General features: G+C 38.6%; 1 protein-coding gene across 1 annotated transcript; it reads right to left on the reverse strand.

The window, feature by feature from the left end:
• Positions 1-10341: 10341 nt before the first annotated feature.
• Positions 10342-13707, reverse strand: HRG_03851 (polyprotein; the record flags this gene model as incomplete). The annotated part of the gene is made up of 12 exons (XM_044862322.1): positions 10342-10439; positions 10488-11351; positions 11415-11521; positions 11773-11876; positions 11930-12132; positions 12185-12281; positions 12347-12611; positions 12679-12752; positions 12846-12927; positions 12995-13046; positions 13124-13453; positions 13686-13707. 12 exons carry the CDS (start codon positions 13705-13707, stop codon positions 10342-10344), a joined length of 2298 nt encoding a protein of 765 aa, XP_044723348.1.
• Between the last annotated feature and the right edge of the window lie 400 nt (positions 13708-14107).

The raw sequence follows: 14107 nt of genomic DNA on the forward strand, positions 1-14107 counted from the left end.
GGTTAAGAAAACCATTTTAAAAGTTAACTACGAACTTTCGCTACTAACGATAATACGGATATACCCGATATTTTATATCTTACTATTAGAACTAGCACCACGAAACGCTAAACTATAGGAAAAAATCGAAGTCGACGACGATTAAGAATATAAAGCAGAATAAATACTAGATATAAGAAAACAAGGTTAGCAATAAGAATACCTTATTAAGTAGAAGGGATACGGACTAGAGGAAAATACCTAGGAACTACTTAAGTACTTAACCTACTACGGCTCTCTGCTTTAACAATTTTACTAGAAGGTTTAGGAGGGATTAAAGGACTAAGATCCGTAAACTCCTCGCTAACACTGAACGAGGACTAATTCGCCTCGTTAGGAACACCTAACGATTGCAAATTATTTGCTACCTAATGCTTATATGCATCGAGCGCAGGCAAAACGCTATCCTCGGCATCTACTTCTTAGATACTACGACGAAATAACTTAGAACTCTTTTCCTTCGTACGATTCCGAATCTTCCGGATACGAGCTAAACGATTAACGGCGATAGATATTTGCGACTAAAGGTTCGCAAGCTATGCCTAAAGCTCTAATAAGGCTTCTCTAGCTTCCTCCTCTTCGGAATATAGCCTACGCTACTCCGCTAATAATTTAGTTACTAGAAGAAATACGTTAGCTACTATACGTAGAAAGAATTAGAAAACACCTATAAGAAGAGGCAACTAAAACACTATTATAATAGGGACGACTACTAGCAATATAATTATTATAGCGCGAAGAATTTTCGGCTATCCGATAATTCGTCTTCTTCGCCTTAAAGCATCGAGTGCACGGTATATCGGTAGGATCTCTACTTAAGTCGATATATTCGGTAAGAGCAGCGCGCTCGGAGGCTTTTTAGGAACGATTTTTTAGTATACGACTAGACATACTATTAGTAGCATATCCTAAAAGGATAAAGAAACAAGGAACGACACACTTACGCACGACGCGATAAGGGTATATTTATACACGGCGGCTAAGGCAGCTATAGCAGGTCTTACGGACAAGACTAAAAGGAGGGGAGATATCGTATTACGACCACGGCCACTAGGCCGCTAACGGTCGACCGCGTTAAGCACGTAACACGGTCTAACGGATAAATAGTCGGCACGACCATCTAATAGATATAGGATCGAGGGGATCGCAGAGATCTAAGTAATCTAAGATTAATAGGATTACTACGCTCTATGCGATCTAACGTTAGGGATTATAGCTAGGCCCATAATCTAAGGACAGTCTCTACGGGTATATATAGCCACCTACTTTCACTCCTTTAGATAAATAGCTCTCTAGCTTTTAATATAGATCTTTATCACGATTCTATCTCTAATTCTAATCACCTAGTTATAGTCTACGGTCTACGACCTCCGACTTATTACTAACGTAATATACTTATTATTGCTTAGACTACGCCCTATTATATCTGCTAACATAAACCCCTCGATAGGTTTATCCCTTAGGAATAACACCGGTCGTTATATACTTCTACTTCCCCTTATACCCTTACCCTCCTTTTTATACCTCTTTTTAGCTCCTTCTTCCTTCTTTTATACTAGGTATTTTTAGCTTCCATAGTTTATCTTACTAAGGGATATTTCTAAGAACTATAAAATTAAGCTACGCTTTATAATATACCCCCTTAGCTATAGCCTGCCCTTATAGTAAGAGTATAGCTAATATAGCTTTAAGCTAGTAAGCGTATAAAGGAGGTTCTTAGCTTTATACTTCTCCCTTTACTTAAGGAAAGTAAGGGCCCTTTTAGGTTCCTAAGCTCTTTTAGACCTACTTAAGGAATAGGGGCCTAAAGAGGGGAAAGTCTTATAAGAAAGGGGGCCTTCTTTAAAGGGAAAAACCTAATTAAAATAGGGGGCCCTTTAAAGGGAAAACCCTCTTCCTTTTTTTTTAGCTATAGACGTTACCTTCTTATATATACTATTAGCTCCTCTTATAGACTTTTAAGGCGGGCTTCTAAGGATAGCTTTTCTTAAACGTCTTTTAGCTTAATTTACTATAAAAAGATAGCTAGCTTCTACTTTAGTAAGGGCTTTATAAGACCGTTAGCTTTTATCGATACTATTAAAACCTAATAGACGGAAATAAGTCCCCTTTAGACTTCTTAGCATAACTAATACTAATAGATATTAATATACTATAGCTAGGTCGATAGCTTACTATTTTCCTTTATAAGAATCTATATAGTTTATATATTATTATATTCTATAGCTAATAGGGATAGAATTTATAGTTATAAAAAATAAGTAGCCGGCTAAGGAAAATCGCTTCTTTTAACGCTTCTAAAAAAGCTAGTAGCTTTGCCTCCGTGCTTAATATAGTAATAGTAGCTTACTTTAAAGCTCTTTAAGTAATAGTTCCTTTAAAAAGGGATATAATGTACCCTTAGAAGCTCTTTCTATCTTAGGAATTATCTATAAAGGATAAATCGCTTAAATAAAGGAAGATTTTAGTAGCTTATTTCCTTCCCTACCCTCTTAAGCTTAAACTATATAATCTCGTTAAATAGAGATAAAAGATAGCTCTATCTACTATATCTTAATGCCTAGGGCTAGGATTCTAGTTATACCTAGCTAGCTAAGAGACTATAAAAGAGATATCTAGTTTAGTAGAAATAGCTAAAAAAAGTAAGGAGCTTACCTTCTATTAATATTAGTATTTCTCTTACTCCCTAGCTTAAAAGGACGGATTAAGTAAAAGCTCTTTATTTAATATAGGTATAGAGGGAAGCTTCTTATTAAGGGATTTAGGGAGGAATTTATAAGCGACCTTATTAATATAGGCGTCCTAGGTAAGCTAGATAGTCCGTTAGGACCTATTCTAAAGGATTTATATCCCTAGGAACTACTTTAGCTCCCTTAGCTTAGTTATCTTATACCTTTATTATAGGCCTTATATAGCCTCCTTAGTAGTAGCTTCTTCTTCTTTTATATAGGCTTAGATAATATTATTAACGTAAAAGAAGACCGTAATTTTACCTTTTTATATTATATATAGTTCCTAAGGGACTTTTATAAAGTCTAGGGCTTTAAGGGAACCTATTAAATACTATTACTAAAGAAGGGGTAATCTTTATAGTCTATATAGAGCTTTCCTAAGCTATAGAACCTTTCCTAGCTATTAAAAGCTAAGTAAAAGGTATATATAGATAACTTCTTCTTCCTTAAGTAGGTAGTTAATAAAGGCGTTAACTATATCTATCTATTTAAGCTTAAGGTCGAATTCTACTACTATAGCTATAAGGGTCTAAAAAGATATCCTTATTAAGGTAGTTACCTTAGTAGGTAAATCCCCTTTTTCCTACTAGTTCCTATAAATAACTAGCTAGGCTTTATATTTTTAAAGGAAGCTATATTTATTAGTCTTATAAATAAAGACCTACTTATAGCTAAGGACTTATTTTCCTCTTACCCTTTCCTTAAGGACCTCTTTAAAAGACCCTATTTCTTTATATAAGGCTAGGTAGTCTTTCTAGGCCTAGAAAAACTAGTCTTTTAAAGGGTGTTTTTCTAGCCGCTTTTAGTTTACTAATAGGTCCGGGAGGTCTCTTTTATATACCTTCCTTATTAATAATAGCTTAAAAAGCCGGCTTACTATAAACGCTCTATAAGAACCGTCTTTTATTAGTATTAAATAGAAGTTAGAAAAACGATTAAAATAAAGGAGAAATTAGTTTTCTTTTATATTAGGCCCTATACCTTCCTTTACTTTTCGAAGTAAGGATAAAAATATAGCTAGGTAATCCTTTAAGAGAGGTGCCTTTCCTACCCCTTTAAGGGTCGAGACGGAAAGACTAATAGAGAAAGCTACTTTTAGATCTTCTTCTTATATAGGAGGAGGCGTAGGGAGGTAGGCGTATTCTAGCTCTACCGCTTTCCTATAGTCTCCTTCTTCGTTTAGATTATTTAATCTAGTAGCTTCCTCTTCTTTTTCTTCCTTAAAGTTAGCGTTATCTTTAACTACTTCGACGTCGGTTTCTTCTTTTATTTCCTTATCTAGGACCTCTTCTTAAGACTATTAAGAAGGGGGGATTTAAATCTTTTAAATTAGCTAACGTTATAAGAGTAAGAGGGGCTATTAATTCCTCTTTCTATCGAAGAAGCTAGATTTATCGAAAATTATATCCTTAGTTAAGATAACCTTCTATAAAAAAGGAATCTAGATCTAAAAGATATTTATAGAATTATAACTAATAAGGTAACTAATAAAAGCTCTAGGATTTAGCTTTCTTTTCTTCTTCCTTTTTAGCTATATATCGGTAGTTATTATATATACCTTATAGCTATAAGCACGAAGGTAAGCTAGTAAGGCCCTCTTTTTTATAAAGAGCTTAAAGGGGGATTTCTAGTTTATTCCTTAGTTTAGTTCCCTATAGTCCTTAGGGTCCCTAGGGGTTTAGTTCTAAAGGTAATAGGCGGTCTTAATAACTTCCCTCTAAAGGTCGTATAGAAGCTTTATAATAAGTCTTATTATATAGGCCCTTTTTATTATAGCACCCCTTAATCTTTCTACCCCTCCGTTTTAGGCCTAGGTATTTAGTGCTAATAGGAGGGGTAAAATACCTATTTTTCGAAGCTAATTTAAGATATCCTTTATAAATAGCTCTCTATTAGACTATATCTTCTTTACCTTATAGCTAAAGTAGGATTTTATCTAGTTAACGAAGTCTTAGAGGGTAGACTAGTTATACTTACTTAGGTAGGTCTATAAGAAATAGGGGAAAACTATCCCTAAAAAAGCGTCTATAAAAAACATTACCTTAATAAAGCTTTCCTAGTCCTTAGAGACGTTGGTCTAATCGACCTAAATTTCCTTATATACTTAGTCTAGCTATAAAGGCGTTCGTTTAGAAATTCGTCTCTTAGTCTTTCCTTAGCTATAGTATTTATATTTAATAATCTTTAAGCCTCTTATTTATATACCTTATTATTAGCCTAGCTTATATAAAGCTAGGGGGCCTAGGTAACTAAGTTATATATACTAAAGAAGACCGTGTCCTTAAGCTACTAAAAGAGGGTCCTTAAAACCTACCTTCTTAGTAAGGAAAGCTAACTTCTTAAGTAGTTCCTTCTTAAGGATAAGTCGGAATTCGAGAATAAATTAATAGAATTTTTCCTTAATAAGCCCGATAGTCTAATTCTTCTAAACTAGCCTTATAAGCTTAAACGTTATATCCTAAAAGATTCCTTCCTTTTAAAGAAAGCGGAAGGAAATTAAGCTTATTAAAAATTAAGGGTAAAAAGCTACCCTTTTTCGTCGAAGAATTTATATAGATCTATTAGGTAATTTTATCGTAAAATTCACCCTTCTATATCCCTCTATCTATATAGTTAATTCCCTAGTAATAAGATATTCCCTTTATACCTTCTTAAAGGACCGGAATAGTAAGAGTATATTATAGATATTAAGGGAAGTACTAGAGTTAAGGATAGCTAATTTTCGTAGGGGATAATCGGAGGGCTCTAATAGTTAGTCTTAGCCTTATTAATTTATAGGGAAGATAAAGGCCGGATTTACTATACTAATAATTTTTCCTTAAATTTACGGCTTAAATAAGGGTAGTAGCGTTATTAGTTACTATTTCTTAGTAACCTAAATCTCGTTTATTTTCTTTTATAATAAGGGGTCCTCCTTAAGAGACTAATATACTATTTCTTATAGTCTCTTTAATAGGTTAATTCCTTTAAGTCGGTTTTCCTTAAAGACCTACTAATAGTCTTCTAGCTAATAGGTATAACGACTAGTATTATTCCTAAGGGATAAACCTATCGAGGGGTTTATATTAGCAGATATAATAGGGCGTAGTCTAAGCAATAATAAGTATATTATATTAGTAATAAGTTAGAGGTCGTAGACTATAGACTATAACTAGGTAATTAAAATTAGAGATAGAATCGTAATAAAGATCTATAATATATTAAAAGCTATCGAGCTATCTATCTAAAGGAGTAAAAGTAGGTAGCTATATATACCTATAGAGACTATCCTTAGATTATAGTCCTAGCTATAATCCCCTTCGTAGCTTACTATAGCTTACTCGTAAGCTATGCTCCTAAGTAGTAATCTATCTATATAAGGCTTACTTAGCTTATATACGCTCTAGGTAAGCTAAGCCTAAGTAACTTCTCGTCCTAACTATTATTCCGAGCCGCCTTATTACGTAAACGTGGCCGGCTCTCCTATGGCCCGCTAACCGTGGTCGTAATACGATATCTCCCCTCCTTTTAGTCTTATCTATAAGACCTACTACTGCCTTAGCCGCCGTATATAAATATACCCTTATCGCGCGTATATATATTCCCTATTTCGTCCTTTCTATCCCTTAGGATATACTACTAATAGTATATCTAGTTACGTATTAAAGGATCGTTCTCGTAAGACCCTTAAGCGTATTCGTTTAGCTAAGTCTATTAATCGTCTTAGTTTCGACGTTATACTATATTCTTTTTATTCGTCGCGCGGCTTCCGCTATAAAATACTAGAGAAATCTTCTAAGTATGCTAAATATATATAGCGGGGTCGTTCCTACGATATATTAGGCGTAGCGATTAGCTCTTATAGGTAACTTCGTTGTCCTACCTATTATTTATAGCTAACGTGTTTCCTAGTATCCCGAATAAATCTAGAGTCCGATCGATTAGATAAAGAAGAAGAAATTACTAAGGAGCGAATATTAAAAGCTTAAGCCGACCTAAATAAAGCCTTAGCTCGTTTAGCGCGGCTTTGCTATTAAAAGCGCTAGCTAAAGATAAAGGGTACCGAGATAGTCCGTTAGGGCCTTCGTTCCTTAGATAACCTTAACGAGGCTAAGCGCTAAGAATCTAAAGCGGTAGTCGATGTTTAGTCTATAGGTAGATTTAACGTAATTAATTAGAATACTATTAGTTCGTTAGGCGATTTTACGATACCTAAGGTAGATTTTACTAGTAGAACTATTAAAGTAAAGAACTATAGTAAGTTAAGTGCTTAAGTAGTTCCTAGGTATTTTCTTTTAGTCCGTATCCTTTTTACTTAATAAGGTATTTTTATTACTAACCTTCTTTTCTTATATCTAGTATTTATTCTACTTTATATTCTTAATTATTATTAACTTTAATTTTTTCCTATAGTTTAGCGTTTCGTAGTACTAGTTCTAATAATAAGATATAAAATATCGGGTATATCTATATTATTATTAGTAGTAAAAGTTCGTAGTTAACTTTTAAAATAGTTTTCTTAACCTTAAACGGTCTAAGTTTCTTAAAATCTAATTTATTACTTAGTCGTTTTATTTTAATATTTCGTCGTATAAGGTAGACTATATCTCCCTCTCGAAAGATTAGTCCTTATAATCTTTTCCGATTATAGTAAGTAGATATTCGTTCTTTAACGAATTAAAGTTCTTATTATATTTCTTTATATAATTTTTATAGCTAATCTACTTATAGTATCGCTTATTCCGCTTATAGTCCTTATCGAGTAACCTTAAATACTTCTAGGTTATATCTATAATTAGCGTATACTAGTAAGAGCTTAGTTATTTCCGTAACTAAGCTATTATAAGCTAGTTACGCTATTAATAGCTATTTAACTTAATCGTTTTATTCGTAGCTAATATAGTATCGTAAATATTATTTAAGCGTTTAGTTAAGTCGTTCTATTTATCTATCTATTTATAGGTAATAAGCTATACTAAGCTTATATTTCGTCCCTAATTATACTATAAGAGCTTACTAAAACTTAGCTATAAATATACTTCTTTTATTAGAGATAATCTTATTCGGTAGTCCGTAATTACTAATAATTATTTATAGGAATATATATACTAGCTCTTTTATATTACTTATTTCTTTATATAGTAAGAAGTATTTATACTTCGTTAATCTATCGGTAATAACGAATATACTATCGTACTTAACGTTAGTTATAGGTTCTTTTAACGGTAGTAGCTTTATAATATAGTCGAAAGCTATTAAATCCTATAGTTTCTCTAGTACTAGTAGCGGTTATAATTCTCTATATAGTTTATATTATTTAGCTTTACTTTATACGTAAAGTTTATATTCTTTAATAACTTATTATACTACTTCTTTAAGCTATAGGAAGTTATATTATCGTTTAATCCGTTTTATTATTCTTTAGATTCCTTAGTATCTATATATTAAATATTTATATATATCTTATATAACTTTATCTTATAATTCTAGTAGTATCTAAATTTTATTTTTATATATTAGAACTTCTAAATATCCTATATTATATCCGTTTAATACTTTATATTTTTTTATCTATTTTAGGATCTTTTAGTAAGTTAAGTCGTCGGGTTATACTTTAAATATTATATTTAGCTATCGTTGCTAGTAGTTCCCGTTTTCGTTGATTTCTAGGAGCTGCCCTTTCGCTATAGGTGCCCCTATATTATAGTTACTTTATCGACTAAGGGTATTAGCTCGACCGTTTTCTATTCCTTTTCTATAGATTATTTCGTAGTCGAATTCTAATAAGTATTCGGCCTATTAGATCTATCGTCCGTTTAACTATTACGTCGTTATAAAATATAAGATATTCTTATAGTTTATATAGACCTTAACTTTATATTTACTTCTAAGAAGGTAGTATCGAAATTCCTTAAAAGCTTAAATAATTATAAGGAATTCTTTATCGTAGATAGGGTAATTAAGTTCTACGCTATATAGCTTTTTCGAGTAAAATATAATTAGTTATAGTCTTTCTTTATTATCTTTTTATCCGATTTATACTTTTAAAGCAAAGTCTAATATATCGGTTTTAAGTTCGATTTATCGTTTTAGATCGAAGGTAGTTAAGACTAGTTCTTATATAATTATAGTTTTAATATATTCGAAAGCTTCGTTAGCTTTATCGTCCTATATAAATTCTTTTTCCTTCTTCGTTAAGTTATATAGTAGTGCTATAATTTTTCTAAAATCTTTAATAAATCGTCGGTAGTAATTTATAAATCCTAGGAAACTTTATATATCCTTAACGTTCTTTAGCGTTAGCTATTCTTTAACTAAGTTAATCTTATCTTATTATATATATATCTCTCTTAATAAGATCGTATATCTAAGGAAGTCTACTTCCTATATATAGAACTTACTTTTCTTTAGTTTAACTAATAACTTTATATTCTAAAGTACGCGGAGTACCTTATAGACGTATTCCTTATATTCTTCTAGGGTATCTAAGAAGATTAGGATATTATCTAGGTATACTACTATAAAGATATCTAAGTATTCGCGTAGGATATTATTAATTATCTATTAAAAGGTAGCTAGTATATTTATAAGTTTAAATAGTATTACTAGATATTTAAATAGTTTAAATTTCGTTTTAAAGGCTATTATCTATTCGTATCCCTTTTTTATATATATTAAGTTATAGGCGCCTTTAAGGTCGAGGGCTATAAACTATTTTTTACTATATAGTCGATCTTATAGTTCCGATATAAGCGGTAATAGTATTCGGTCCTTTATTATAATATCGTTTAAGCGTCTATAATCGATAACTAATCGTAGCTTACCGTTTTTCTTTAAAATAAATATAACTAGATAGCTTACTTTAGATATTAATATTCGTATATATCCTTTTTATAGATTCTTATCGAGGTAGTCGTATAGCGTTTATAGTTACTTTTTATTTAGGTTATAGATTTTATAGAACGTCGGCGTTATTCTATCCTTAAGATAAATTTCGTGGTCCTATTAGCTATATTTAGGTAACCCTATCTTAAGTTCTTCCTTAAAGAGTTTACTATATTTTTAGTATTCTTAGGGGATGTTCTTTATTCTATCTTATAGGCTTTATTCTTTCTTTTAAGAGCTAGTTTCTCTTAACTTAAGCTCTTTATTAATTTATTTAAGGTCTTTCCTTAAAGTAGCAATAACTCTTTAGATCTTTATATTATATCCTTTATGATGGTAGGCACCTATGTGCCTACAGATACGCATGCGCACAAGCTGTAGGCTGAGTCACAGTCACGACAGGTAGGGTAACCGGTGATGACTTCAATTGTAACTAACTAGGGAAGAGGAAGCTATTCACAAGAAACGGAATGTGCACCTGGTAATGGGGCATGCAGCCGGGGCTGCGTGCCCTGATCGCGGGGTAGGTGTCACGTGGGAGTCGTGCATGAACCGTGATGGTATCCCGATTGCACGGGTTACTCAGCAGGTTAGTATTCCAACACAGGCAGTCTTTTCTTTTCGTGATGGAATCCGAAGACTGCCGTGCCTGCCCTTCATTCCGGTCTCAATGAAGGGAGGCTCGTCATCATGGAGTCGTTTGTCGTTAGGTGGTGTCTGCGGTCACGGGTCGTTGTACATATCCTTCCACTCGAATCGTCAGCCTGTTCGTCTCAATCAACCGTTCCAAAGCACGGTTGGGTGCTGCTTTGGTCATCGCATCAGCCGGGTTGTCATCCCCATTGATCCAACGGATCTCTGCCATCTCGCGCTGCTCGTAGGACTGCCTTAGCGCCATGATATCAATCATGAGTCGCTTCTCTTTCGTGGTCCCGAGCTTTACGAGGCATTCGTATAGCGAGTATGAGTCGGTGCAGACAATGAGGGGAGTCGGGGGTAGGTCCAGCTGCTTGACAATAGCCTGCAGGGTGGTCGCGATGACAATGGCCATATCGAATCCGTTGACCATGCCGTAGATCTCCGAGGCTAGCACGCTCCGGGTCACTCGCTTGCTCTTCGTAGATGACCAGTGCAGGACATTGCCTCTGATCGTGAAATCAGCAGGGCTCTGTTCCTCGTTGGCGAGCACAATAACAAAGCCCAGTTGTGAGCTTAGGTCTTTGTTGTTCGCGAACGAACCGTCCGTGAATACCATTAGCTTCGCAGTCGAAAAGGCCAAGGGAACATAGCGGAGTCCTCGTTGCAGGTTGTCGGTCTGCCATTGTATCCGCTTGTTCAGGGTCTTGTAGTCCGGGGCTTCCGGCTGCTGCACTTGTGCTGCGACTGAGTAGTCGAACGTGGCCTCGGGCTGGCAGATTGATGCGATATATGCTCCGCGCGCGCGCTGTTGGGCGTATTGCTGCGCGCGATCCGTGGAGGAGAGAAAGATGGTGGCTAACTTCTGGCCTTGGCCCTTCTGCTGGATGATAAGGTCGTCTTTTTCGGCTAGAAGTGTGCAACCATTAAACTCGAGGGGAGTCGCGGCCGATAGCTGGCTCCTTGGTTTCGAGCGGAGCTTAGCCTTCTGGATCTCTCTTTCTTCTGCGGCCGCGAACTCAGGGGAGGCGAGGAGGAGGGTGTCATCCGTCTGCATAGCGACCATGCCGAAGCCGGCGGCTTGATCATTGGAGATCAACAAGCAGGGGTCAAAGGTGGAATGTGTCATACCGAGGCGCTCACGATGATGCCTATAATATGTCACGAACCAATGGAGACCTGACTCTGCTATGCCATACAGGAAGGATGACATGGATGATGGTGTCTGGGGATAGCGGGCACTAATTCCGCTGGGAGGCGTGCGAGTATCGTACGATTCAGGGGTTTTGGACTGAATATATGCTTGTGTGATATCACGCAGGAAGACGGAGGCTTCACCTGCGAGGAGGGGCAATTGAGAGGAGTAGCCGCTGTGCTGCCGTTGCACGGTCGGCGACTGGGTAAGGATATTCCCTTTATCACGATCGTTATAGCCTTGAATGACGAGACGGGATTTCTCGTAGGGCCTTGTGGTTGGTCCGAGTCCTTTAACTTCGCGGACCATGCGTGCTTTAAAGAGTCTTTGGCCTTGTGGGCCACGGGGTCGAAACGAATGAACTCAAACACACCCTGTGCGATTAGGTTGTTAATCTCTTGGGTATCGGACTGTTCAAAGGGGCACCTGGTGTGGTGATGTGGCCTTCGCGGCGCAATTGAACAGCGTGATCATAGTGATTAACTTCCTTCTTTGACAGGTTGGCTACGCCGGTCTTGGGCTTGTTCTTGGAGCCTTTGGGGCGTCCTCGTCGGCGTTGTTCAGGTAGGAGCACAGGGCAGGGCATCATCTTGATCGGGGTTAGGGGTGCATTGGGGTCGACTCGTCGGGGACGGCTGCGAGTCGTCGTGGGGTTGTGATGAGGGCCTGAGGATCACGGTGGTATTTCTTGACCGCTGTGATCCTGAAGTTGCGGGGCCATTGACATGATTGATTGTTATTTCGTGGCCGTTATTGCCGATAACGATCCACGGGCCGGTCCAGCCGTCAGCCTCTCTCCACACGAGGACCTCGCTCTGCAGGGAAGCTCTGCAGCGCGCTCTACATTTGGTCCATTCCTCGTGTTGAGGGCATCTCTAACCTGACGGGCAGCGGCAGCACGGTGCAGGGCTGCCATGGCTTTCCGAATAGCCTCTGCGCGCTTGATCATAGGGGGAGAGGGCGGTGAATCGTGGTTGATTCGTGGGTATGCGCCGAAGACGAGGAGGGTAGGGACAAGGCCATCCGGGCCGGCTGTGTCATTGACTGCCTTTACAGCCATTTGGAGGAGGGCATCTGGGCTTCTCGACTCACCCAACTCTGCTTGGAGGATATCGTAGGCGCGGCGGAGGGGGCCGTGTGCCTTTCTACCTTTCCAATCGAGTTGTGGGCTTCGATAGGCACCTGCCTGCAAGTGATACCCATCAGCGATGCCTCTTTTGGAACTCCTCTGCTGCAAAGTTAGTGCCGGCATCGTGGCGCATAAAGTCCGGGGCCTTGGTAGGTGTCTATCCACAGCATCCGTAGCGTTTCCCAGGTGTCTCGGGCGGTCATCGAGGGAGGAACCTGGCGCCTTGGAACGCTGTGGCTTCGTCGATCACGTGTAGCACAGGCTTTCCGCCTATTTGGACTACATCCGCGGTTATCTCGAAATTGAACTCGCGGTCGTCTCTAAGGGTAAACCTGAAGCGTTGGGGAGGTGCCGTTGATTTGACAGTGGTGGCACATCCTCGTGATCTCACGGATTGACTGCTCATCAATATCATCATGCCCGGCACATCTAAGCAGTCGGTGGAGTCTAGCTGTGGCCGGGTGACCGAATCGTCGGTGAAGTCGTCGCAATTCGCGTTCGGTCAGGAATACTCTCAGCAGTCTTCACCTAGATGGAACCATGCGTGGCCCCATTTACGTACTGCGGGAACGCGAATGTCATCGCGGACGACTTCGTTGGTCTGATTGTTGAAAAACAAGCCTAGCCGGTCCATATCGGCTAGGGAGAGGAGGAACGGGGTCTTAGTGGGAAGAACGTGGAAATCAACGGGCCCGAATGCCGTGCGAATCGCGGTCGCACCGACAGACACAATCCGGGGTCCATCTCCAAAGGAGATGCCTGCCTGGCCTGCGCGGGTGGTATCGAGGGTAGCGCAGTGGTCTTCGCGCTGCCAGGCATGGAATTGGTCTAGGCCAGCGGTTGAAACGTCGGAAGCACCTGTGTCGAGCATGATGCCCTGATAACGCGTTGTGTAACGGTCATCGACAAGGAATTGTTGTGCCGGGGCCTTTGAGGAGCGCTATAGGCATCTTCCTTAGTCAGACGGTGTAAAACAGCGTAATCTGCGAGGAATGATTGCGTGAAGAACAGCGAGCCAATCGCTGGGTCTTCATCGTCAATTTCATTGGCAGTATCATAGTCAGGGACAGGGTCTCGTCAAGTTCATGACCTTCGAATTCGGCGAGGAACATGGCGAAGTCCGGGGTCGTGTCGGAGGCATTGTGGGCATTAAGGAAATACATCCGTGATTGTTTCCGTTCTTCTATGGTATGCTTGGTAGACCAACAGCCAGCTTTGCCGCAGATGAAGCACGCCTTCTTTCTCTGCGGCTGTCGTTTGGGGTTCGCGCTGTTATTGTTGCGGAAGGGGGGTCTATTCTGTTGATACTTGCGGTCGGTATACCATTGGGTGCTACCGTTGTCCGTGATCGCAAGTTCAATAGAGGCGCGGAGGTCGGCAAAGAGTTGTTCGCAATGGGCGGGGCTTTGTACAAGGCTTGCTTGAGCTCAGGCGTTCCACGGCAAGCGCGGATGACTGCGTTGCGGAGGTTGCTTTCGCCAGCTATTTCCGGCCCAATCGCTCGTTGACACA

This window comes from Hirsutella rhossiliensis (genome assembly GCF_020360975.1).
Source record: "Hirsutella rhossiliensis strain HR02 chromosome Unknown scaffold00003, whole genome shotgun sequence".
Classification (NCBI taxonomy): domain Eukaryota; kingdom Fungi; phylum Ascomycota; class Sordariomycetes; order Hypocreales; family Ophiocordycipitaceae; genus Hirsutella; species Hirsutella rhossiliensis.